The following is a 26,338-nucleotide window of genomic DNA, read 5'->3' as shown; positions in this document are numbered from 1 at the left end:
GAGGTGTCATTTACTGAGATGAGAACAGTTATAGGAGGAACAGGTTTGGGATGTCAAGTGAAGAGTTTGGCTTTAGCCACATTTAATCCAGGTGCCCACTGGCCATCTAGGTGGAGGTGGGGAGTAGTCTGGTAGGAATACAGGAGCCATGGTTGTTGGTACAGATGGCACTGAAGCTGCGAGGCTGGACAAGAGGACCAGAGAACAAGTGCTGAGAAGGAAGGGAAGCGGCATGAGGCCTGGGAGAGTGAGGGAACCTGGAGGCCAAGAACAGACCATGTGCTCAGGAGGAGCGTCTGGCCGAGCATGTCAAAGGAGACTGAGCACTGGCCACTGGATTTAGCAACATGAAGCTCGCTGGTGACCTTGACAGGTGTGATTTCAGTGGAGCAGAGTGGAGGCTGGAGTGTGGGTTTAAGAGAGAATGAACAGGGAAGCGGACTTGGCTCGATGGATAGAGCTTCTGCCTACCACATGGGAGGTCCGCGGCTCAAACCCAGTACCTCCTTGACCCGTGTGGAGCTGGCCCATGGGCAGTGCTGATGCGCGCAAGGAGTGCCGTGCTACGCAGGGGTGTCCCCCGCATAGGGGAGCCCCATGCGCAAGGAGTGCGCCCCGTAAGGAGAGCCACCCAGCGTGAAAGAAAGTGCAGCCTGCCCAGGAATGGCACTGCACACACGGAGAGCTGACACAGCAAGATGACACAACAAAAAGAAACAGATTCCCGTTCCTCTGACAAGAATAGAAGTGGACACAGAAGAACACAAAGCGAATGGACACAGAGAGCAGACAGGTGGGGGGAGGGGGGAAAGGGGAGAAAAATAAATAAATCTAAAAAAAAAAAAAAGAGAATGAACAGAGTGAAATGGCAGGCGTGATCACGGGGTCATCTCTTTGGGGGAACTCTGCCAAAAGGACGGTACAAGATGTGGTGATCACTAGAGGAAGTTGTGGGGCCAAGGGAGGGTGTGTAATCATGGGATGGTCACAGGCTTTGCTGTAAATTCTGTAGGGTCACAGGTTTGGGTATAGGATCACAGAGTGGGGTCATCTGCAGGGCACCGGGCCCCAGGTGCCCACCTCAAAAACAGCTGCCATCCCAGGAGGGCCTGGGCAGATATAAGCATGTGGGTCTATTTGTTGTTTTCTCCCTTTTGCCCACAGGTGGCACTTACTCTGTATATTTACACACATCTCGTTCTTACGTGTAATATGACAATAATGATTATCATTGCCAATAATTATATAACAGTTACTCTATGCCAGACTCTTTTCTTGTACTTCTGAACTATTAGATAATTTAATGCTTCACAGGCTGTCTTAGTTTGCCAGGGATGCTGAAACAAAACCCCACAGAGCAGTTGCCTTCAACAGTAGCAAGTGGGGAAACGGACTTTGGCCCAGTGGTTAGGGCGTCCGTCTACCATATGGGAGGTCCGCGGTTCAAACCCCGGGCCTCCTTGACCCGTGTGGAGCTGGCCATGCGCAGCGCTGATGCGCGCAAGGAGTGCCGTGCCACGCAAGGGTGTCCCCCGCGTGGGGGAGCCCCCACGCGCAAGGAGTGCGCCCGTGAGGAAAGCCGCCCTGCGTGAAAAGAAAGTGCAGCCTGCCCAGGAATGGCGCCGCCCACACTTCCCATGCCGCTGACAACAACGGAAGCGGACAAAGAAACAAGACGCAGCAAATAGACACCAAGAAGAGACAACCAGGGGAGGGGGGGAAATTAAATAAATAAATAAATCTTTAAAAAAAAAAAAAAACAGTAGCAAGTGGTTGCCTCACAGTTCTGGAGGCTGGAAGTGTGAAGACAAGGTGTTGGCAGGGCCATGCTTCCTCGTAAATGGAAGGATCCATTCTTCGCCTCTCCTCGGCCTTCTGGAGGGTGGCTGGCAAACCATGGTGCTCCTCGGCCCGTGATAGCATCACTCTAGCTCTGTCTCCATCTTATGGCTCCTCTCTCTGTCCCTGTCTCGCTCACCGCGTCAATGTTCCTCTCCTTATAAGGACATTTGCTATATTAGATCAGGGCCCACTGTCGTCCAATTTGGCCTCATCTTAACTAATAACATCTTCAAAGATCTTATTTAGTGATGAACTCATATTCACAGGACCAGGATTCAGACTTGCACAATTCAATCCACAGCACAGCCCTATGAGGTGTAATTATGGAGATGAGGAGATACAGAGAGGTAAAATAACTTGCTGGAGTTGGGGAACTCAGTTTAGTCATTTTATATGCATTACAGGTGGCGACTTTATTAAGCAGAACATACAGCAAAGTACCCATATCATAAGTTCCTTTGGCAACAGCTCCCTGGGGCAAGAAGTCCTGATCTCTTGCAAACCCCTCACCACCACCCCAGTCAGGCTCTCCTTGTCACCACTCCCTCTCCTCCCCAAGGACAACTGTGATCTTTCCTCCTAACATCTTAGGTGAGTTTCCTTTCTGCATTTTGAAGGTGCTTCTCTGTTTGCGGCGGCTTGCTCGGTCGGTAGAGGTGGGGTCTGGCTGCAGACGAGGGGTCGGTCCAGCTCAGGACGAGGGGTCGGTCCAGCTCGGGACGAGGGGTCAGTCCCGCTTGGGACGAGGGATCGGTCCCTCTTGGGACGAGGGGTTGGTCCGGCAGCAGACGAGGGGTCGGTCTCACAGGGGTTGCGCGGTTCGGCTGACGGGGTCACCCGGCGAAGCCGGCGACGAGGGGGTCGCCTGGAGAAGCAGGCGACGAACTGGGGACAAGGGAGGCCAGGCCCTTGTCGGGGGCTCTCAGGACTGGAGGGCACACGGCAGAAGAACTACCGCGGAGACAAGGTAAACACACAAGTCCACTTTATTGAGGGAGAGGCAACAGTTTTATAGGGGCTGGGGAAGGCTGATTGGTCGAAGCCATGCCCTGCTCTGATTGGTTGCCGGAGAAAGGTCAGTGGGCAGTGCTGGACAGGGGAGGGGTGGTGGTTAGGGATTGGCTGTTGCTGTTGCTGGGGGAAGGGGCAGGGTTTAGGGATTGGTGGCTGCTGTTGCTGGGGTAGAGGGCAGACTTGAGTTTCCTGCCCACGCCTGGCTGTTGCTGCTGTTGGGGGGAGGGAAAAGGGCAGACTGGATTTTTCCGCCCACGCCTGGCTGTTGCTGCTGTCGGGGGAGGGGAAAAGGGCAGACTGGAATTTTCCGCCCTGCGCCTGCGCAGGGAGAAAGAAGAAGGGTGCCGCCCCACAGGCATCGTGTGGCGCCATCCGGGAGGAGGGGCGGCCGCGGAAGCATGGCTGCCGAGAAGGGGAGACCCGAGGGCACTCTGCGCCCATGCCGAGCTCCCTTCAGGGGTGGCGGTGGGCCCGACCAACCACCCTATTATGGGGGCAGCGGTTTGGAATAGGCCTACCGCGGCCGCCACCCCTCGCCAGGCCAGCAAACCACACTTCAGCCTGAGGGGTGACCGCATTTCCCCCTTCTTTTCAAATAAAGGCCAGGATGGCAGCAGTAGCAAGTAGCCAAGGCCCAAGAGGCAGCAAGCAATGAGGGAAGCGGGGCTGAAGAGGGAGGTGAGTATGACGGGGATATAAATGTACAATTTAGGGGGCGGTATCTTGCCGTTGCAAGCAAGGGTGGCCAATGTCCAATTCTTGTTGATCTCGGCGGCTATAAGGTCTATCTGCTGTTAAAAGTCCCGAATGACAGCGCGTTACAGGTAATTGATCTCTTCTTGGCGGCGAAGAGCGGTAGAGGCAGACTGTGTGATGGTCTGGAGGATCGCAGCGGTGAGGACAAGTCGCGTCAGGGCACCAGCGACGGTGGTGGCGGCAGCGTCGGGAGTGGTGGAGACATAGGCGAGGACAACAAGAAGGCCAAAGTCTCCACGGGCGCAAGAGAGGCCGATGTTAACGGGGCGGGCCGACATGGGGTGGCCCAATCTGCAACGCAATGGGGGTTCAAGCAAAAAAAGGAGGGGGGCGGGGGACGAGAAAGGACGCTTTGGATGGCTGAGAAGAGGAGTGAGGTCGAGACAGGAGGAAGCTCCGCAGAAGTATGGGGAGGCAAGAGTAGAAACGTTATTAGATGCTAGAAAGCAGGCTGCAGGCCGGGGAAAGCGGGTTGCGGGCCGTTTAGCGGGGCTGGAGCTGCTTGAGAGCGATGGCGGCATGGGGGGCCGCGGTTACAGAAGACTTGGGGCTGTTTCAAAGAGATCTTACACCGGTGAGTGTCTAGGAGACTGGCGAGGGTCCGAACTTGTGGGGCTTGCATAGCAGATAGGATGTTACCCATTGCTAATGGCCTTTTGGAGCTGATAAGAAAAGGGGCCCTTACCTTGAGAGCGCAGTGATGGGAGCCGAGGTGTGTGGTGAGACGAGGGGTCAGAGCCGATGGTGGTCGCGGGCCAAGGGAAGGCCCCGACGAGGGGAAGGCGGAACGATGAGCAGTGGAGCAAGGCAAAGGGGAGCAAGCGCGGAGGGGAGGAGGCAGAGGTGAAGGCAGGGGTGGAGGTGCTCAGGCACGCGCTCCTGAGAGTTTTATTGGCGCCTCTAAATCATAGCGGGTCAGTATAAGCCCCCGACATGGAAGGAGAAAGCCATCCAGCGATTCTCCCAGAACGCCGTGGATCGTATGAGGTCACCAAGGTTCAGGAGCAGCAATGCAGAGCAAAAAGATAGGGGTGAGAAGAGAGGAGGGCGTAGGGCTGTGGTAGGGTTACTTCAGACGTGCAAGCGCGCACTCCTGAGAAATCCAAGGCTCCTCTTAATCATAGCGGGTCGGTATAAGCCCCCGACATGGAAGGAGAAAGCCATTCAGCGATTCTCCCAGACTGCCGTGGATCATATGAGGTAGCCAAGGCTCAGGTAGCAGCAATGTTGCACGAGCGAAGTCCCACGGTGAGAAGAGAGGAGGGGGGGGAGCCGCCAGGTTATGGAGTGAGGCTGTGGTGGAGTTGCCTTGCCCCACGCTGCGGCGGCTTGCTCGGTCGGTAGAGGTGGGGTCTGGCTGCAGACGAGGGGTCAGTCCAGCTCAGGACGAGGGGTCGGTCCAGCTCGGGACGAGGGGTCGGTCCCGCTTGGGACGAGGGGTCGGTCCGGCAGCAGACGAGGGGTCGGTCTCACAGGGGTTGCGCGGTTCGGCTGACGGGGTCGCCCGGCGAAGCTGGCGACGAGGGGGTCGCCCGGAGAAGCAGGCGACGAACTGGGGACAAGGGAGGCCAGGCCCTTGTCGGGGGCTCTCAGGACTGGAGGGCACACGGCAGAAGAACTACCGCAGAGACAAGGTAAACACGCAAGTCCACTTTATTGAGGGAGAGGCAACAGTTTTATAGGGGCTGGGGAAGGCTGATTGGTCGAAGCCATGCCCTGCTCTGATTGGTTGCCGGAGAAAGGTCAGTGGGCAGTGCTGGACAGGGGAGGGGTGGTGGTTAGGGATTGGCTGTTGCTGTTGCTGGGGGAAGGGGCAGGGTTTAGGGATTGGTGGCTGCTGTTGCTGGGGTAGAGGGCAGACTTGAGTTTCCTGCCCACGCCTGGCTGTTGCTGCTGTTGGGGGGAGGGAAAAGGGCAGACTGGATTTTTCCGCCCACGCCTGGCTGTTGCTGCTGTTGGGGGGAGGGGAAAAGGGCAGACTGGAATTTTCCGCCCTGCGCCTGCGCAGGGAGAAAGAAGAAGGGTGCCGCCCCACAGGCATCGTGTGGCGCCATCCGGGAGGAGGGGCGGCCGCGGAAGCATGGCTGCCGAGAAGGGGAGACCCGAGGGCACTCTGCGCCCATGCCGAGCTCCCTTCAGGGGTGGCGGTGGGCCCGACCAACCACCCTATTATGGGGGCAGCGGTTTGGAATAGGCCTACCGCGGCCGCCGCCCCTCGCCAGGCCAGCAAACCACACTTCAGCCTGAGGGGTGACTGCATCCGTTGTCATCTGGCTCGTGAAGTTTCTGACAAGGAGTCAGCTGTGGTTCTTGTCTTTATTCTTCTGTATATAATTTGTTTTCCCACAAGTTAGTTTTGCCTGTTTTTGAATTTTATAGAAATGGAATCATACCGGATAGTGCTTTCATGCCTGGCGTCTTTCACGCTCATGTTTATGACTGCCATCCAGGCTGCTATGTGCAGCCGTAGTTTGTTCATGCTCACTGCAGTGTGTTCTGTGTTGTACAAATATACCACAATTTATGGTTCCATTCTCTCGTTGTTGGACATCTGGGTTATCTCCGGCTTCAGATTATTACAAGTACAGCTGCTATGAACACTCTTGTGCAAGGCTCTTGACGCCCATAACTACGCATTTCTTTGAGGTGTATTCTAGCAGTAGAGTTGTTCCCTGGTTGTATATATGTTCAGGTTTGGCAGATTCTGCCAAAAACTTTCTCAAAGCAGTTGTGCCATTTTATCCTTCCACCAGAAGCATACGAGAGTTTCCATTGCTCCATGTCCAGGCCAATACTTGGTCTGGTCCTCCTTGTCGCTTTTAGCCCTCGTATTGGGTGTGCGGCGGCAACTCGCTGGGGTTTGGTTTGCATCTCCCTGATAACCAGTGGTGTTGCGAACTTTGTCGTGTGCTTATTGGCCATTTGGTTATTCTCTTTTGCTCAGTGAGGTGGCTGTATTTTTTTCTTCCAGTGAGTTTTAATTTCCATTTCTCGGATTGCGAGTGAGATTGAACACTTTCAGATGTTTAGGAGCTACTGGAATTTCCTTTTTAGTGAACTGTTTGCCATGTATTTGAACTTTTTAAAAAAATTTTTATTTATTTGCCCCCTTCACCTCCCCTTTCTCCTCCTCCCCCTTCCCCCACCCTGCTGTTTTTTCTGTCTGTGTCTATTTGCTATGTGATCTTCTGTATCTCTTTCTCTTTTTGTTTTCTCATTTTTCTCCTCTAGGATTCACCAGGATCCAATCCTGGGGACCTCTGATGTGGAGAGAGGTTCCCTGTCAACTGCACCACCTCAGTTCTTGGTTTTTGCTGCGTTTCACCTTGACTCTTCCCTTCATTTCTCTTTTGTTGCATTGTCATCTTGCTGCACGACTCACTTGTGTGGGCAATGGCTCATCTCACAGGCACTGGCTTGCCACATGGGCACTCATGCAGGCATTCGGCTTGCCACGCAAGCACTTGCATGGGCACTTGGCTCACCACATGGGCACTGGCTCACCGTGCAGGCACGCTTTCTCTTCTTCTTTTTCACCAGGGGGCCCCAGGAATTGAACCTGTGTCCTCCCATATGGTAGGCGGAAGCCCTATCACTTGAGCCACATCTGCATCCCTATTTGAAATTATTTATTTTAATTTTTTTAAAGATTTATTTTTTTATTTTTCTCCCCTTCCCCCTCCCCCAGTTGTCTGCTCTGTGTCCATTCGCTGTGTGTTCTTCTGTGTCCACTTATATTCTTGTCAGCAGCACCGGGAATCTGTGTCTCTTTTTGTTGCATCATCTTGCCGCATCAGCTTCTCCATGTGTGCGGTACCACTCCTGGGCAGGCTGCACTTTTTTCACATGGGGCAGCTCTCCTTATGGGGCACACTCCTTGTGCATGGGGCTCCCCTATGCGGTGAACACCTGTGTGTCAGGGCACTCCTTGCACGCATCAGCACTGCGCATGGGCCAGCTCACCACACGGGTCAGGAGGCCCTGGGTTTGACCCATTAAACCAAATCCACTTTCCCCTATTGGAATTTTAAAAATTGGATTGAAGGTCTTTTCTTAAGGGTTTGTAAGAGTTCTTCATATACTAGGGAAATAGGCCCTTCATGACATAATTTGCAAATATTCTTCCCAGTGTGTTTTTTTCTCTATTTCTTTTTTTTTCTCTCCCTCCCTTCATATTAATTGAAGAGTTTCCCTTCTCATTTCATTTTGACTATTAATGTGGAAATTATAATACATGTTATTTCTATTCTCTTGTAATTATCCTAGAAAAATTTTAATATACATATTTAGGTTATAATTTTCATCTATGATTACTGTTCTTACCCTCTTCCCAAACAATTTCAGGATCTTAAAATGCTTCAAGTCTGGTCACATCTCCTTCCAACTTACATGCAACTGTTGCCCTTTGTTTTAGTTTCCTTTGGCTGCTCAAGCAAATACCAGGCAACGGTTTGGCTTAAACAATGGGAATTTATTTGCTCTCAGTCTTGAGGCTAAGAGAAAGTCCAGACCAAGGCATCATCAAGGCAGTGCTTTCTCCTCAAAGACGGCGGCATTCTGAGGCTGGATGCTGGCAGTCCTTCGTCCTTAACTTGTCACATGGCAAGGCCCACAGTGGCGTCTCCTGATCTCTCCTTTCGCTTCTGGGTTCCGTTGCTGTTCAGTTTCCAGCTGCTCCCTCTATGGCATTCTCCCCAGTGTGTTAACTGGAGTTTTTCCTCACCCTTTTTCGTTTTCACGTGGTTGATATAGTTGATTTTTTCTACCCTGCAATGATTGATTGAAAACACAAATCAAAGCTCTTCATTCCCCGCTGAACCTCCAATGGCCCCACTGCCTATAGTGTGAAGCAGGTCTCTCTGGCTCCCTCGGCCACTTGTTCCACCAGCCCCACGAGGCCTTACTGTAGCTTGAAAATGCCCAGCCTATTCCCACATCAGGGCTTTTGCACTTGCTGTTCCCTCTGCCTGGGTTGCTTTCCCCAGATCTTCATGTGCCCTCACTAATCAGTTCTTGGCTCCAACGCCCTATTCTTCAGAGAGATGCGCTACCGTCCCGCCTTTACCCAGCAGTGTTTTCATTCAGAATTCTCACCACCTCATATTTTTGTACACAGATTCTTTCCATTCCTTCCTGGGGCCTTGCTGCATCGCTGATGCCTAGAACAAGCCTCCAAACGTAGCAGGTGCTCAGTAAACAGTTGTTTTAAGAATGAATGAATGTTTTAAGAATGAATGAATGAAGGGGGAAGCAGATGTGGCTCAAGAGATTGGGCTCCCGTCTACCATATGGGAGGTCTGGGGCTTGATTCTCCTGGTGAAGGCAAGCTGGCCTGAGTGGAGTGCTGGCCTAAGCACAGTGCTGGCCCATGCAGGAGAGCTGGCCCACGCAGGAGTGCAGGCCTGGTAAGCTGGCCTAAGTGAAGAGCTGGCGCAGCAAGATGACGCAACAAAAAGAGACACAGAGGAGAGACAATGAGATGCAGCAGGCCAGGGAGCTGAGGTGGCACAAGAGATTGAGTACCTCTCTCCCACTGTGGAAGGTCCCAGGATCGGTTCCCAGTGCTGCCTAAAGAGAAGACAAGCAGACACATAAGAATACGTAGCAAGTGGACACAGACAACAGACAATGGGGTGTGGGGGGTATAAATAAATCTTAAAAAAAAAAAGAATGAATGAAGGGAAGCAGATGTGGCTCAAGCGATTGGGCTTCTGCCTACCATATGGGAGGTCCTGGGTTCAGTTCCCAATGCCTCCTAGAAAGGTGAGCTGGCACAGCAGGCAGGCAGAGTGAACTGACACAACGAGATGATGCCACAAAATATACAAAAAGAGGAGAGACAATGAGAGACACAACAAACCAGGGAGCTGAGGTTGCTGAGGTGATTGAGCGCCTCTCTTCCACATGGGAGGTACCAGGTTCAGTTCCTGGTGCCTCCTAAAGAGAAGATGAGCAGACACAGCACACAACAAATGGACACAGACAACAGACAGCAAATCTTAAATTAAAAAAAAAAAAGGATGAAGAGTAAGTGTGAAAAGTTAAACTTAAAGAAAAGAAAATAGAAGTTTTAAACCTTTGGAGAGGTAAGAATTTTCTAATAAAGAAGTGGCAAACGAAAATAATTCTCCTTCAAAAAGACTCTCCTAAAAGTCAATTTGCTCCTGAGTCAATATGAATCAAGACCAATTTGATTGGTATTTTACCCCTTGGTGGACCTACTCATCCTCTCTGGACGTGGGTGTTTTGTGTGGCTTTTAGAAGTTTGTTCACCATTCCAGATATTTCTGCCCATTGGAATCTAGATACAGCAGCTAGATACAGGTGATTCTTATCATCACTATGCTATTCCATGTATCAATGTTTTCCATTCTTTTATCTGGTTCATTGTGAGCTTCTGATCCAGTTACAGAGGAAATGAATACATCCAAAGGTTTCTTCCTGTATAATAATGAATAATTGTGCTAAGAACACAAGCATCATAGCCAAGAGGAGCCTGAGGAGACATAACAACTAAATGTAATGTGATACTCTGGGTGGGATGCTGAAACAGAAAAAGTACAGTAGGTTAAAACTATGAAAGCTGGGAAACGGACTTTGGCCCAGTGGTTAGGGCGACCGTCTACCACATGGGAGGCCCGAGGTTCAAGCCCCGGGCCTCCTTGACCCGCGTGGAGCTGGCCATGCGCAGTGCTGATGCGTGCAAGGAGTGCCCTGCCACACAGGGGTGCCCCCCGCGTGGGGGAGCCCCACGCGCAAGGAGTGCACCCATAAGGAGAGCCGCCCATCGCGAAGGAGGGAGCAGCCTGCCCAGGAATGGCGCCGCCCACACTTCCTGTGCCACTGACAACAGAGGCGGACAAAGAAACAAGACGCAGCAAAAAGACACAGAAAACAGACAACCGGGGGAGGGGAGGGGAATTAAATAAAAATAAATCTTTAAAAAAAAAAACAAACCTATGAAAGCTGATTAAACTATGGACTTCAGTTAATAATGATGTATTAATATTGGCGCATTAATTGTAACAAATGTACCATCCTAATGTAAGATGTAAGTAATAGGGAAAGCTGTGTGCTGTGGATGTACTTGTGTGTGGATCACTTTGCATTATCCACTCAATTTTTCTGTAAATCTAAAACTGTTTTAAAAAATAAAGTTAAATGAAAACAAAACAAGTGGCAAGATGGACCATTTAAAAGGTTCTCTCTATTCCACTTTGTCATGTTTAAATGATAGTTTAATTTTAGCCTGTGAAATAATTAATCAACATACACTAAGCATCTTTTGTCTGAATTTTATGGAAGATAATTTAAGAACGTGAAGCAAAATTAACCACATAGACCTGTAAAAGGAAGTAGAATTCAATTATTTCCAAAGCAACATGTACTTTTTGTAAAAATAAGCAATTGTCTTAAAATAACAGGAACAAAAATGGTAGTCTTATTTCCCTTCCTTTCAATCCATTTTCCAGAAGTCATCAGGCTAAAATAATAATAGTAATAATAAAGAAGTCTAGAGCGAGCTCCTCCAAGTTTTTTCTATGTGTTCCATTAGAAAAAGCATGCGGGCTATTTTGTTTGGTCCGTTTTCTTTTGTTGTTTTGTTTTCAAACAAGAAATTCTATTTCACAAATTAGTTTCTAAGTTGTTGCTTTTTAAAAATTTATTTTAGCAATAAATTGTTGAACTTCTTTCACGTCAACTGTCTGAATCTATTTCATTATTTTCGAGAGAAAACCGTGCCTTTCAGGGGTTGCCTAAGGGTGCAGCAGCCCGCGGCCGTGCTCCAGTCCTGGGCTAGGACCCGCGGGCTCCCGCCAGGCGATGGAGCTGGGCGCCTGCGCTTCGTGGGAAGCATCATACCCTTGCTCCCATGGATGAAAGAGAGAGAACGAGGGCGGGCGGCGGTGGAAGGACCGTGGGTGGACGGGAGGACAGACGAAAGGACCAGCGCACGAAGAATAGCTCTGGTCCCCGCCAGGGAGCGGCCGAGCGCCAAACCCACGGAATGCGCCTGCGCCCCGAGCGCCCCCGCGCCCGCTCCACGCATGCGCGGCTCGACGTCGACCGGAACGAAAAGATGGCGGCGTCCGTAGTTTGCCGGGCCGCGGGCGCTGGAGCGCGAGTGCTAGTGCGGGCCCGCCGCCCGGTGAGGTGGCGGCAGGAGCGCGGGGCTGCGGGACGCGGGCCTTCGGGATGCGGATGGGAGCGGGCGGCTAGCGTCGGAGGGTGGCTGTGGGAAGGTCACAGCGGGAAGGGCCGCGGGAAGGTCACGGCTGAGGGCGGGGGCGGGAGTCCGATTGCCAGAGGGGTCGGCGCTGATGTCCGGTTGCGGTCCTGGGAGCTGGAAAGCGGCGCCCCAACCCAGTCGTGACTCGCCGCCGATCCCTCACAGCCGACCCTGTTGAGGGCGCCTGCCCTGCGGGGCACGGCCACCTTCGCCCAGGCCCTCCAGAATGTACCCGAGACGCAGGTCAGCTTGCTGGACAACGGGCTCCGCGTGGCTTCGGAGGAGTCTGCCCAGCCTACTTGCACCGTGAGTATGGGGCGCTGTAGGTAGAAGACCTCGGACTTCCTTTTGCCCAGGGGTCCACAGTCAGCTTGCAGTCCTTACCCAGGACAGGACATGACCTTGGACAGAGTCCTCTTGTTTGTGGTTTGGGTTCAGACGCGGGCTCCCTCATTGTAGGGTGATCCTCCCACCCCAACCCGGACCCCAGCTGCTCATAGCTTCTTGGAGCAACCCTCTCCATATCCAGCACTCAAGTAGCATGTGGTGTCTGCCAAGCAGGGAACCAGGTGCTCTTCCAGGTTTTTCTTAAGCAGCTCATATGAGAGAGGTGATCGTGTCTTCAGTTTACAGTGAGGGGTTCAGAGAAGTTAGGTGACTTGCTCACTGCCAAAATCTCCAAGTTAGACCAGGAATGTACCTGCAGAAGAAATGAACTTGAAGATTCTAGTAAAAGTTTAAATCTTCAAAATGGACTCAAGGACAGGAATTTTGAATAGCTGTAAGAGTGAGACTGGAAGAATTAATTCCTTCCTGCAGAATTCCCACAGCCAAATGGTTTTATTGGCAACTCCTTTCAGTTTTCTGGGAAAGAACTAGTGTCCTGCAGTATAAATTGTTACTGAATACAAGACAAGGTTGTGAACAACTTTTTATGTGGCGCCAGCATAAACCAATCCAAACCTGTTAAGAAAGCTGAGTGGTGAATGTTGTCTTTCTTTCACAAGATTTAAAATGTACTAGATTGCAAGGGGCACCATTATGCTCTAGTGACAGAGAAAGAAACTGCCAATTATAATCACAGGATACCCTGGATTGTAAAATGCACATTGCTTTCCAAGATTTTAGATTGGGGGTAAATGTTCATCTAAGAATTTGTGAAACAGGGTGTGTAGGTATTAGAAAAGTAGAAGTGAAAAGTTTAAATCCACTGTGAACAAAGAGTAATTTCAAAGACTAGACCATTGTGAGCGTGTGGGGTCAGTGATGGGTTGTCACAGCACACCAGTAGGCCATTGAAAAAGTCATCAGATTCTCTCATTGGGTGCCAGATAACACTTTGCAGTGTTTGGTGTCCCAGCTAATGAAGAACTTAATTTTTCCTTCCTCTTTTTAAAAAAAAAAAATGTATTGTTTTTGATTAACTTTTTGAGAAAGTATAATTGGAAGGTTATTTTCTTAATATGATGAAACGTACACCATCTAAATCAATAGGTTCCTTCTTTCATGATGAAAGAATGAAAGTCATCACCAGTACAAAGTCAGGGCATAGTTTTTCGAAAGGAGAAAATACGATATTGTTGTTTGCAAGCCATATGTTAATATGTCTAGAAAACCCCTAAGAATCAACCAGAAAATGAGATGGAGTCTTAAAAATTTTATGTGGTGGCTGTACCAGGTGAGTGCAAAGTTAGAAACGTCCCTGGGTGTCCTCAGTAGTCAGTCAGGAAAAAGGGCAGGAAGGAGACATGAGGCCGTGTGATTAGTCACTCGGTGTCCTGTACTGAGGACATGGCTGCCCCTTTGAGCTCAGGGGTCCTACAAGGGCAGCTTTCCCCGTCCCCCCTGGGGACTCGTGAGCCCCTGCCTGGGGCCTGTACTGGGTCACCCAGGGTGGGGTATAAGTGGGGGCTGGGATGGTTGGCTTGTTACCTTTATAGGTGGCTTCTTGTACAGGTGGGGGTGTGGATTGACGCTGGCAGCCGTTATGAGACTGAGAAGAACAACGGAGCAGGCTACTTTGTGGAGCATCTCGCTTTCAAGGTGAGGCTCTCTGAGCTCTGTGGGGCTGCCTGTGCCTCTCAGGAGCCAGCCTCCTCGAGTGTGGCCTCAGAGCTGGGTGGGGAACTTCCATTGGCCTTTCTGGAAGGAGTCACATGGCCTTAGCCTCTCTTGAGTGAACACCTGTTGAGCGGATCCCTGCATGAGGACCCCAAAGCTGAAAAAGCCCCAGAGGAGCCCCACTCTTCAATGGAGAGGCTAGGTTTGCATGGTGTGTGTGCAGCACGTACATACCCGTGCCCTTGTGGAGCACACGTAGATACGCACGCACATTGTTAAAACCCCACGGACATGGGCGTGCTTGCGTATTTGTGCAATGTCCTGCTCTGGGCATCCCTTGGTTGTAAAAGTGAGTACTAAGCTTTCTTGAGGGTGGGGACTGTCACCCCTGTAGCCTCTTGGCTAGCCCATGCTTCAGAGTAGACACCGAGTTTTTTAAATGAATGGAGAGGACTGAGAAAGAAGCATGGGTGGCAGATCTTCTCATACCCCCACATGCAGGGCTGTGGTGCAGGATTTTGAGGCCCAGGCAGCGGAATTACAGAGGTGTGTGCAGGTGTGTGTGTGTGTGTGTGTGTTGAGACAGCCACCTGCAACACACAGACATGGGATTGGGGTTGGGCCTCACAGAAGTGGCCACTAGCACACACAAGACACGCACACCACAGGATGGCGTGGGGCGGGGTGGGATGGATAGAATCCCCCGATTACAGATGAGCTTGCCTGACTCTGGGTGTCAGTAAGGGGAGGAGGGGCTGCCAAGGCCAGGCTGTCGTGGGAACCCGGGGCTTTGGGCAACACTTACTCCAGCTGTCCCCTTCTCTTCTGGCTTCTGGCCATCTCTGATGGTCCCCAGTGCTGTGGCCTCAGGAAGCTCAGAGTCTGCTTAGCCCTCGGAGACCACCCTCTGGGCCCACCTCCCCTGAGTGCCTGTGTGCTGAGGGAGGTGCCCACAGGCTAGTGAGTCTCCTGGGACCTAGCCTGTGAGGTCAGGGGTTCTGGACTCCCGTATGCCTCCTGATCCGTCCTGATGTCTGATTTCAGGGAACAAAGAATCGGCCTGGCAGTGCTCTGGAGAAGGAGGTGGAAAGCATGGGGGCCCATCTGAATGCCTACACCACACGGGAGCACACAGCTTACTACATCAAGGCACTGTCCAAGGACCTGCCAAAAGGTAACAGCCTGGTGGCTGGGCTGGGGCAGGGTGGGGAGGGCCTCGGAGGAGCAGAGGACAGCCTCCCAGGAGGGGAACCTCACAGCAGGAGACGGCGGTCCTGGTGGTTTTATGTTCTCACTGGTCTCCAGGGCCTTTCCTTGGCCCACCCGGTGCCCCTGACATGCCCCTCTTATGTCTAGCTGTGGAGCTCCTGGCTGACATTGTGCAGAACTGCAGCCTGGAAGACTCACAGATCGAGAAGGAGCGTGATGTGATCCTGCGGGAGCTGCAGCAGAACGATGCCTCCCCGCGGGACGTGGTCTTCAACTACCTGCATGCCACAGCGTTCCAGGGCACACCCCTGGCCCGGGCCGTGGAGGGGCCCAGCGAGAACGTCAGGTGAGGGTTGACTGGGGCCACGGTGAAGGTGTCTCCACATTCTGACCCGGGCCAGACCCCTGGCAGGCTGTGTCCCCTTGTGTTTGTGTTTAGCTGGCGGGGTACTTGTGCTGCCTGTTTCATTTTCCTAGTTCACGTGATTAGAGACATTTTTCCACGTGGCCCTGTGGTGCCCCTGTGCCTGGTCTTCACGCGCACATCGGGCCTTGTTTTAGGATACGTTTCCTCGTGCATCCTGATAACTGAGGGAGGGGGCTTCTGGGTATCCCACCCATGTGGCCCCTTTTCTGGCAGGGGGTCGGCTGTGAGACCTCTGGCGCTGCCTCTAGAGAGTCCCCACAGTGTCACTCACATCCTCTTGAGAGAGGGCTGTGAGCCTGCGAGGCTCACATGGGAAGTGGGGCGCTGGATGACAGGTGGGAGAAGGGAACCAAGGGCTGTGAGGCCATGCCTCTCCTTGACTGCCGCCCAGTCCCTCTTGTGAGACTCAACTTGCTGTTGTTTGGAAGAGCTGTCAACCTGTTCATCGTATGTCTCACAGGAAGCTGTCACGTGCAGACTTGACCGAATACCTCAGCAGGCATTACAAGGCCCCTCGCATGGTGCTCGCAGCAGCTGGAGGTGGGTGATGGGCTCATTAAGCCCTGTGGAAATGAGTGGGTGGGCCGCCTTAGCGCCTAGGGATCAGGGCTCCTGACTCCTGGTTCTGACCCCTTTCCACTCCTAGGACCCCTGTTTCCGCCCTGCCTTTGAGGGGAGCAACCACCTGCTCTTTTTTTTTTTTTTAAAGATTTATTTTTTATTTATTTCTCTCCCCTTGCCCGCCCCACCCCCCAGTTGTCTGCTCTCTGTGTCCATTCACTGTGTGCTCTTCTGTGTCTGCTTCTATTCTTGTCAGTGGCACTGGGAATCTGTGTCTCTCTTTGTTGCATCATCTCGCTGCGTCAGCTCTCCGTGTGTGCAGCACCACTCCTGGGCAGGCTGGACTTTTTTTGTCTGGGGTGGCTCTCCTTACGGGGCGCACTCCTTGCACATGGTGCTCCCCTACGCGGGGGACACCTGTGCATGGCACGGCACTCCTTGTATGCTTCAGCACGGTGCTTGGGCCAGCTCATGACACAGGTCAGGAAGCCTTGGGTTTGAACCCTGGACTTCCCATGTGGTAGGCGGATGCTCTATCCATTGAGCCAAATCCACTTCCCCAACCACCCGCTCTTGAGGCGGGATAATGTCTACTTGCTGCCAGCGCTGGGAACGGCCACATGGGGACGCTGTTCCCCCTTTAGTTTGGCTCACTGGGGCTGCTGGCTCTTCCCCAGGCCTGTCTCAGCCCCACCTGTACCCAGGATGTGGGCTGGTGGGGGAGACAAGCCCTGAGGCTTGTTCTTCATGCCTCCCCAGTGGGCGAGCTAGACCCTGGATACATGATGATTCACACGGTGACACAACTGGGATGTGTCTTGGAAGGAAGGGAAGCACAGAGTGGTATAGGGGCCTTTATGGGGACTCACTTAGATGTGCAGTTGGAGGGACTTCTTGAATCATGAGTCATTTGAACAGATGCCTAAAGTATGGTGGAAGTTAGGTGGGGGGGCCTGAGCAGAGGGGAGGGGCAGTAGTGCCATGACCTGATGGGTATTGCTCTGCTGCCGTTGGGGAGGTCAACCCCAGAGGCAGGCTGACCAGGGAGGGCTGTGGCAGGAATGAGGGAGAGAAGTGGAAAGTTGATAGGGGTCTGGACATGGTGGGCAGAGAAGCAGGGTCAAGGATGCCTCCCCACATTCTGGCCTTGGCAGCTGGGTCTGTGAAAAAGACTGCTGGGGGGAAACAGATGTGGCTCAGGCACTGAGCTCCCGCCTACCACACAGGTCCGTGGTTCAGTTCCTGGTGCCTCCTAAAGGAGACAGTGAGCTGGCCTGACAGGCAGGTGTGGCAAGCTGACACAATAAAATGATGCAACAAGAGACACAAGAAGAAAAAAACATAATGAAAGACACAGGAAAGCAGGGAGCAGAGGGTCCCAGTGCCTCCTTAAAGAAAAAGAGCGAGGCAGTGAGCTGGCGTAACGGGCAGGTATGGCAAGCTTACACAACAAGCACAAGGAAAAGATAATGAGACATCCAACAGAGCAGGGAATTGAGGTGGCTCAAGTGATTAGGTACCTCCCTCCCACATTGGAGGAAGGGGTGGGGAGAAATAAATAAGTCTTAAAAAAAAAAAAGACTGCTAGGAAGAGCAGGATTAGGGGCCTTGCATCCTGGGAACCCGAGAGAACCAAGTGCAGTTTGAGCTCTGACACATCGGACTTCATTGAGGTGGAGCAGAGCCTGAGCTCAGGAAGGAAGGAAGAAAGGCCGAGGCAGCTGGACCGCTGTCGTCTGGGGCAGGCTGCCCGGTGCCACGGCACTTGGTGGTCAAGGCGCTGGGGCTGCAGGGGCCTCTTGAGGTGAGGGGGCCAGGACCAGCAGGGGTCCTGCGGGCACGAGTTCATAATGTTACTTGTGAATGTCCCCAGCTTTCGGGGGCCCCAGAGGTCGTCACAGCCAGCTCACAGCACCCCCTTGCAGGCGCCACCTCCCACACTGGCTGCAGCCACTATTTGTGTGTCCTTGATGTGGGCGAGGCGCCTCTTCTAGGGTGAGAATCAGCGCTTGCGTCACGTGGGGACCCATTTTTCCACCCCCGTGCTGCTGCTCCCAGGGGCCGAGGCGGTGGGAGCTGTCGACCCTGGAGTGCTGCCCTGCATGTGAGGCGGGGCCTGTCTGGAGCAGCCCCTCTCGCCCCATCCTCGTGTCCTGGCTTCCCTCTGATGTCTCTCGCCGAGTCGGGACCAGGGGATGCCCCTGCTGTGTTCCTTGGACCCTGGCTTGCCAGTACACCTGTCTGTCTTGCAGGGGTAGAGCACCGGCAGCTGCTAGACCTCGCCCAGAAGCACTTCAGCAGCGTGGCAGGGGGGTACGAGGAGGACGCTGTGCCCACTCTGGATCCGTGCCGCTTCACTGGCAGTGAGGTGCCGCCTGGTGGGCCGGGGCGTGCTCTCAGTGGGGCCTCCGGGAAGACCCTGTGTGCTTGCTTATCCTTGTCACCTCCAGAGGTGCCTCTGTAGTTGGGAAGGGGCCCGTGGCCACTGCCTCGCAGGCACACAGGCACATCTTAGGTGGCCACGCACGTGCATGCACTCCACTCACATCCAGTGTCCTCTGGTCACCGGGGCAGTCTGGCTGTCCCTCAGCTTCACTGCAAACTGTTTCAGATCCGCCACCGTGACGATGCCCTGCCCCTGGCCCATGTGGCTATTGCAGTGGAGGGGCCTGGCTGGTCCAACCCAGACAACGTGGCTCTCCAGGTGGCCAATGCCATCATTGGTCACTACGACTGCACCTATGGCGGTGGCACGGTGAGTGCTGGGGGTGGGTGGCGGCCCTGCCTTCAGGGAGTAGAGGGTGCTGGCAGCGGGGCTCGGGGTGTGGGCAGCAGACAGGAGGGTGGGTGCCAACCACGCTTGCCCCTGCAGCACCTGTCCAGTCCACTGGCTTCCGCTGCTGTGGCCAACAAGCTGTGCCAGAGTTACCAGACCTTCAACATCTGCTATGCAGACACTGGGCTGCTGGGTGCCCATTTTGTCTGTGATCGCATGAGTATCGATGACATGATGTTTGTCCTGCAAGGCCAGTGGTGAGTGGCAGCCAGTACCAGGTGGGAAGGGGGCCTTTGACCAGGAGAGTGGGGGCTCAGAGACACAGTCATGGTCTCTGAGAATGCCTCCGCCCCCCGGCTCCAGGATGCGCCTCTGCACCAGCGCCACCGAGAGTGAGGTGGTCCGGGGCAAGAACATCCTCCGAAACGCCCTGGTGTCTCATCTGGACGGTGAGCGCCGCCGCCGTGTGGGGACGCAGTGCTGGTGGGCACATCCCGGCAGTTCCCAGGACAGCCCTGGAGGGGCCCCCACTCCTCACCAGGGTTAGAAGACCTGGAGGATCGTGCCACAGCCTGTGGGCTGGGGGCTCCAGGTGCAGGTGGGGTGGGCCAAGGCGACAGCCCATGCTGTGGAAACAGGTGATCGTAGGCTCTTAGGATGGGGCCCCAGCAGGATCCAGGGGTCAGCCCGAGGCTGGGGGTTCTGTGTTCACCTGATCTGGACCAGGTAGGGCCCTAAGCCGCCATCCCCACCCCCCAGGTACCACCCCTGTGTGTGAGGACATCGGACGCAGCCTCCTGACCTATGGCCGCCGCATCCCCTTGGCTGAGTGGGAGAGCCGGATTGTGGTAACGCAGGCCCCCTGGGAGAGGCAGAGCCCCCGAGGGCCGCGGAGTTGCTCCTGTGGGCATCCCTGGTGTTCTAGACAGCTGTCACCACAGGGGTGGCACAGGAGGAGGGCAGGGCAGAAGACGGGTGGGGCCTCGGTCTACAACAGGGGAGCCCTACGGGGGACAGCTCCCGGGTACATTTGGGAGATGCTGGTCAACTGGAACAGGCTGGCTGGCTGAGGCAGTCGCCAGGTGCCAGTGACAGTGTGCGCTCTGCTTCGCCCTGCAGGAGGTGGATGCCCGCATGGTGCGCGAGGTCTGCTCCAGGTACTTCTATGACCAGTGTCCAGCCGTGGCTGGATTGGGTGAGTGGCCTAGACAGACCGTTCTTTTCCTTGGGTTATTCTCTTTGCCTCCCCTCCTTGGCTCCCCCAACCCCCAACCCCCAACCCCCAGCCTGCACTGGGAGCAGCAAACTGAGCCCCCAGGAGGCTCTCCCCAGTAGCCTGGCTGCCAGGGAACTCTGGTTCAGAAAACCTGCCCTGGCAGCGCCCTGACTCCCTGCCAAGGCGCCTCCATTAGTGCCCCACACCCCCAGGTAACGGGCACCTCGGCATGTGGGGTGGGGCTCTGCGGGCTGGGCATGAAGGGACAGGCTCAGCACCCCGGGGGAATGTTCTCTTCCCTCTTTCCATTCAAAGCCTGTCTTGTGCTGCTCTGGGCAACTCTGAGCTGGGTGTGGCGCAGAGCCAGGTGTCCCTGTGCAGGCCAGGTACCCCACCCTGACGTCCCACCCTATCCCCACAGGCCCCATCGAGCAGCTCCCAGACTACAACCGGACCCGCAGTGGCATGTTCTGGCTGCGCTTCTAGGCAGGAAGCCTGTACAGGGGCCAGGGTCGTCCCCCCCACCCCAAACCACCCCTGCTCCTCAAACCCGAGCAGGAAGAGGGCGTGGGCAGATTACCTCCAATAAAGTCCTGTGTTGAAAACCGTTGTCCTCTTGGCATTGGTCTCAAGTCTACTGGGCAGTGGGTGGGGAGCAGGAACTCCCCCCGCTTGAATTCTTTTGCTTTCTCACAGACTGATACGTCCTCAGCCAGGGGTAAGCGTGGGGGCCACAGCTCAGAGGCCACATGCGTGCAGGGAGCTGAGCCCAGATGTTCCCACTCAGCCACATGGGGGATGTTCCTCAGGCGGCCGTTTCCCAGGGCAGGACTGCGGGGCTGCAGGCCCTGTCTCTGCCCTGGGAGAGGTCCCCGTCTGGGAGTTCAGGGGGCTCATTTGGGAAGCCTCTTGCTACACACCCTGGGTGTTCACCCTCTGGAAGCCCCCAGTTCCCTGGGATGGACCAAGGGTCCAAGGGCTGACCCTGGGGGAGCCTCCTGGGAGCTCTGGGAGGCGGCCAGCCTGGGGCACAGTGTTCCCATTTGGTTCTCAACTGCTGCCTGGACAGGCAGGGCAAGAATCTTTGCCTCGATTTGCCGCTGACTCAGGCTCCAAGAATAGTCCTGAGCTCAGTGGGGCCCAAGCCCCCTCCCTCCACTAGGTCTGTCCCAGGCAAGTCCTGAGCTGCTGGCCTGGTGATCCCCTCCCCAGCTCCCCGTGGCAGTCAGGGCCTGCCAGAGCACTTTGGCTGTCTGGTCCCCAAGGTATGTGGGCAGATAGGCCTCTCTGTGTCCCCCCAGCCCTTCCATAGTGTGTTCCTTGGGGTCTCAAGGGGGAAGATGCATGTGAGGGGCCTGATGGTCCTTTGAGGAAGTTGCTGGCTGGAGGTTCAGGAAGAGTGCAGCAGCCCAGCCTGGAAGCAGCCAAATGGCTTTTTTTTTTTTTTTTTTTGAGGTACAGGGCCGGGGATTGAACCCGGGACCTTGTATGTCGGAAGCTGGGGCTCAACCACTTGAGCTACATCTGCTCCCCCAAATGCCCTTTTGCACATTCTCACCCTGCCCCAGTGCTTTCCTCATCCACTTGCTTTTTCAAGATGTCAAATGGGAACATCTGTCAAATGCCTCCTTAAGCCCAGAAAGACTGGGGACCTTGCCAGCTCACCTCTTCCCCTCTGGGTGGGGCAACGCAGTCTGCTGGCGGCCCTTCCTGACGTGGGTGTAGACGGCTGGGAGGACAAGGCGTGCTGCACGCTGGCAGGACCAGCAGATGGGAAGTCTGCAGCCCAAGTTTGAGTCCCCTAGGGGATAGATTTGATGTCTCTAAGCCCAGGCCCAAGGTTTTAGGGTGACAAAGGCTGGACTCATGAGAGCTCGACCTGCAGGGAGTGATCTGACCTTGAATGCCAAGCCCCTGAGTTTGCTCTTTCCCATGGGAGGCACGTTGGGGGATGGGCATCAGGTTACTGTGAAGATATGTGCCCTGCTCAGAGCTGGAAGTCATAGTGAAGACTGGATTGTCTGGTAGTCCCGGTCAGCTGCCCTGTGACAGCAGGGTCACAGCGGTAGGAAGAGAGCAGGCACGAGCTGAGGGGGAACAAGCGGGATGGTTCCCCACATAGCTGGGGCACCCTGGGGGTTGGAGGAGGATGACCTGCCCAGTGTTAGGCACCGTTCTGGTGATGAGTTTCAGGGTGTCCAGGACACAGCAGGATGTGGGCTGGAGACGAGGTGCCAGCTGGCAGAGGTGGTGACTGAAGTTGGGGCAGGGAAATGCCCAGGGAGCATGGAGTGTGCAGGGAGGATGGAACTCTGGGGGGCCCACTGTGCTGAGAGAGGGGCTGTGGTTATGTTGGCCTCGAGCTGTACCCTAAGCCGCGTGCCTACCAGGGGCCCCGGGCAGCCATTTGCACACTTGCCCTGACACCTCGCAGGAGCCCCAGGAGGCCCCAGCCAGCACTCACCCTCACCTCGCCTCACCCTCCCAGCAACCTCCTCTCCTAGCACGCTCTGCGCAGCCCTTCCTTTCTTCTGTAGGCCCCTCATGGTTCCAGTGGGGTTTGCCTGAGCACCCTCTCAGCCGGCCCCTGTGTATGTGCATGTCCACCACGTGCCAGCTCTGCCCTGCTGCTGCCGCCCTTGCTGCACAGGAGGAGGTGGAGGGCTTGCGGGCAGGGCCTTCTTTCACCGGAGCATGCCTTGGTTCCTGCCGCCCTCACCTGTAGCGCAGCCTCCGGGGATGGAGGATGCAGGACCCAGTCGTGACCCTGATGTTGGAAAAAGGTCCCTGGCCCTGTGGGCTCACAGCGCCATGTTCCAGGACAGTGGGGGAGGGTCAGTGACAAGGGGGGCTGTCCCTGCAGCTCCAGCTTCCCTGGGCAGGAGGAGAACAAGCAGGATGGATGGTCCTCACTGTCCCCAGCTCCTGGTCATAGCAGAGAGCCATCCGGTCCTAGTGAAGTCCAGGGGAGACAATGTCGACCGGAACGCTGTCCCCCATCTTGCCCCATTCAGCCTGGGTCCTCATTGAGAGGGTGTGGGGCCAGGCATGCCAGGAAGGGGCCAGGTGGCAGTGGTGAGGACACACATCCCCCGGGTCTGCCCGGAATCATCCAGGGCCAGTGGGCAAAGAAACAGGCTGGGCCCTGGAGGGGGCTGCTCCTGGGGGGGACGCTCTGCTTGGTGTCAGCCCCCAATTAAGAGATACACAGACCCTCACTTCCAAGGGGCAGTGGCTCTACCTCAGGGTGGTGGGATGACTGTCCCCAGTCACAGAGGCCCATGGGGGAAGGGGGGAGGTCAGGCTGGGCAAGGGGAGAGGAAAGGGGCCGGGGGCTGGTGATGGAGCTACGAATGAGGAATAAGGTCCATGGTGAGGAAAGGAGGGGCTCAGGGTGACCCCAGGTCCTGGCAGGGATGAGGGGTGGAAGGGAGTCTTCTAGAAAAGGGGGCAAAGGAGCATCTAGCAGACCAGAAAGGAGGACGTGTCGGTAAGGGGGGCCCGGCCTGGGGCTCGGACAGGCACAGCAGTGGGGGCGTGGGAAGGAGGGGTGGGGTTCCTGGGGATGAGCTGTCACCGTGGGAGGTCCTCCCCTCACATCTGGATGGCATCTGCCTGCAACTGTCTCAGGGCACAGCGGGGGGGTCAGGATGTCGGGAGGGACCTGGTCACTTCAGCATGACACAGGTTTTCCCTCTGCCCACCAAATGATGGCGATGCGGATCGCCTGGGGTCTGCCCAGGGGGGTCCCGGTTTCCCCATCTTGGCTCCAAAGCCTGCAACCTGCTGGGGGGCTGCTCGGCCTGTCAGGGAGCGCGGGGTGAGGCGTGGAGGCTTGACAGACGCAGCAGAGCGCCTGCTGAATCACAGGCGGGACGCGTGGCCCGAGGGGCTGTCTGGCCGCCCCCACCCCCCAGGGCAGGGGAGGGTGTGCGTGAGTCATCCCCAGCTGCAGCTCCCCCCACCCCTGCCCACCGTGCTGCCCTTCTGTCCCCAGGAACCAGCAGGCCCTTCAGGGGGCTCTGGGTCGGCCCCGCAGCGGCCGAGACCTGGGCCCCGATGCGGCGGGCAGGCGCTCTCACGCATCGGTTCTGGCGGAACCTTCTGGGGGATTCCCAGGGGACACAGCAGGGGGGCTCGACGCTTACAGCGTCCCATCATCTGTCCGGGGGAAGGGTGGCGGGGCGGCGACCTCGCGGGGCGGTGGGTAGGGGCGGGCAGCCCGGGGTCCCGCCCGCCGCTCCGCCCCTCGGGAGCAGGGACTTTTCCCAGCCCCGGCGGCGGGACGGCGGCGGTGGCGGCGGCGGCAGCGGGCGGACTCGCAGGCACGGCGGGCCCGGGCGCAGAGGCAGGGGGCTCCGAGCGCGGGCCCGACGGTCTTGGCCCCCCGCTTGCCCGCTTCAGGATGAGGCTGCGACTCCTGGTGGCCGTGCTCTGCGCCGGGATCCTGGCGGGGGCGCCCCGCGCGCGGGCCCAGGGCCGGGAGAGAGGTGGGCACGGCGCGGGGAGGACCGGGCCGGGGGTTCCGCGCCCTCCGCGGGCTCCGCTCGCCCCCGCCCCGCATCCTCCCGCCTCCGCGAAGCCGCGCGGATCCCCCCCAACCGGTCCAAGGCTCCCCACGCCCTTCCCCGCGCCGGCTCTCGCGCATCGCGTCTTATCTCGCTTGGACCCCCATTCTGACTCCCCAGATGGGCTCCGGGTTCCTTACCCGCACCACCCCGCGCCACCCCCCTTGGCACCTTCGTGCTGGCGCCGCCCCTCCCCGCGAGTCCCCGGCCCCGCGGGCCACCTCCCAGGTCCCCCGCCCGGCCGCCCCCCGCCCCGTGTGCATGGACAGAGGGGGTCCCCGCGCGCCCCGGGGGCCCGCAGGGCGGGACAGGCGGCGGCAGTGCGCGCCGGCGGCCGCCCGTGACCCCTCTGCCCGCCCCAGTGACCTGCACGCGCCTCTACGCGGCTGACATCGTGTTCCTCCTCGACGGCTCCTCGTCCATCGGCCGCAGCAACTTCCGCGAAGTGCGCGGCTTCCTCGAGGGGCTGGTGCTGCCGTTCGCGGGGGCCGCGGGCGCGCAGGGCGTGCGCTTCGCCGCGGTGCAGTACAGCGACGAGCCGCGGTGAGTGAGGCCTGCGGGCCCGGCGGGCAGCCCGGGGACCTCCGCTGGGGCCCCCGCCGCTAGCAGCCCTCCGGGGACAAAGCACCGGGCTCCTCCGGGTGGGGGGCCCCGGGGCCGGGCCCTGTCAGAGGCGGGGCTCCTTTCCTCACTGGAGACGGGAGACCCCGAAGTCTCCTGCCTGCTGCCCTCTCCACATCCAGCTTCTTCCAGCCCCCGGCCACCCAGAGGGCCTCCCAGTCTGGCCACCGGCCAGGGCCCTGCTGTAATTATTTAATTAAGCAAACATCCTGCCTCCCCGGGCTGCAGTCCCAAGGGCTCCAGGCCTGCCTTGGCCCAGCTGCAGGCAGGGGCACGAGGGGTGCCTGGGGAGTTTGTTAATGTGGGGGCTGCGGGGTGGGGGGACAGGAACCACTGAGCCCCCAGGGGGCCTGCCAACTCCGATCCGCACCCGGAGACCTCCTAGAGGCCAGGGCCCTGACCGGGTGCCAACCCCCCACCCCACAGCACTGAGTTTGGCCTGGATGCGCTGGGCTCGGGCGGCGACGTGATCGGCGCCATCCGGGGCCTCAGCTACAAGGGGGGCAACACACGCACGGGGGCCGCGATGCTCCACGTGGCCGACCACATCTTCCTGCCCCAGCTGGCCCGACCTGGCGTCCCCAAGGTAACCCCTAGCCCCCGCAGGCCTCCCCAGGTGACCCCAAACCGAGGGTCTGAACCGAGTCCCCGCGCCCGCCCCAGGTCTGCATCCTGATCACAGACGGGAAGTCCCAGGACCTGGTGGACACAGCTGCCCAGAGGCTGAAGGGCCAGGGGGTCAAGCTCTTTGCCGTGGGTGAGTGCCGAGCTGGGACAGGGGCTGGCGCGGCAGGACCGGGCTGGGCAGCCCTGACCGGGCATCGCCTCAGGGATCAAGAACGCCGACCCTGAGGAGCTCAAGCGGGTGGCCTCGCAGCCGAGCGGCGACTTCTTCTTCTTTGTCAACGACTTCAGCATCCTGAGGACGCTGCTGCCCCTCATCTCCCGGCGAGTGTGCACGACTGCGGGTGGCGTGCCCGTGACCCTACCCGTGAGTCCCTGTCCACGCGTGTGCCTGACCTGGGGGCCTCGATTCCAGCCCGTGTGCCCCCTCACC

The 26,338-nt window shown here is 56.6% G+C and overlaps 2 protein-coding genes across 2 annotated transcripts in view; both read left to right on the top strand.

The window, feature by feature from the left end:
* Window positions 1–11,605: 11,605 nt before the first annotated feature.
* Window positions 11,606–20,697, top strand: UQCRC1 (ubiquinol-cytochrome c reductase core protein 1). The gene is made up of 13 exons (XM_004451934.5): window positions 11,606–11,761; window positions 12,008–12,148; window positions 13,799–13,885; window positions 14,948–15,077; window positions 15,260–15,458; window positions 16,000–16,079; window positions 18,353–18,468; window positions 18,712–18,855; window positions 18,973–19,133; window positions 19,240–19,325; window positions 19,636–19,724; window positions 19,996–20,071; window positions 20,514–20,697. Exons 1-13 carry the CDS (start codon window positions 11,621–11,623, stop codon window positions 20,576–20,578), a joined length of 1,515 nt encoding a protein of 504 aa, XP_004451991.2. The 5' UTR covers window positions 11,606–11,620; the 3' UTR covers window positions 20,579–20,697.
* A 3,746-nt stretch (window positions 20,698–24,443) lies between these two features.
* The window catches only part of COL7A1 (collagen type VII alpha 1 chain), a 29,185-nt gene continuing 27,290 nt past the window's right edge, over window positions 24,444–26,338 (top strand). The window contains 5 exon segments of the mRNA XM_058288476.2: window positions 24,444–24,582; window positions 25,023–25,203; window positions 25,708–25,867; window positions 25,945–26,038; window positions 26,112–26,272. Of these exon segments, the coding sequence (XP_058144459.1) occupies window positions 24,498–24,582; window positions 25,023–25,203; window positions 25,708–25,867; window positions 25,945–26,038; window positions 26,112–26,272 (681 nt within the window). The 5' untranslated portion in view covers window positions 24,444–24,497.

The sequence above is a fragment of the Dasypus novemcinctus genome, chromosome 26 (assembly GCF_030445035.2).
Source record: "Dasypus novemcinctus isolate mDasNov1 chromosome 26, mDasNov1.1.hap2, whole genome shotgun sequence".
Lineage (NCBI taxonomy): Eukaryota > Metazoa > Chordata > Mammalia > Cingulata > Dasypodidae > Dasypus > Dasypus novemcinctus.
This window is presented reverse-complemented; position numbering and strand designations above follow the sequence as displayed.

Bases quoted from the DNA above. Each gene is read 5' to 3' on its own strand.
- UQCRC1 (XM_004451934.5), top strand. From the start codon at position 11,621: ATGCGCCTGCGCCCCGAGCGCCCCCGCGCCCGCTCCACGCATGCGCGG. The intron at 13,886-14,947 runs GTGAGGCTCTCT...GTCTGATTTCAG, and splicing joins TGGAGCATCTCGCTTTCAAG to GGAACAAAGAATCGGCCTGG. The intron at 20,072-20,513 runs GTGAGTGGCCTA...CTATCCCCACAG, and splicing joins TCCAGCCGTGGCTGGATTGG to GCCCCATCGAGCAGCTCCCA.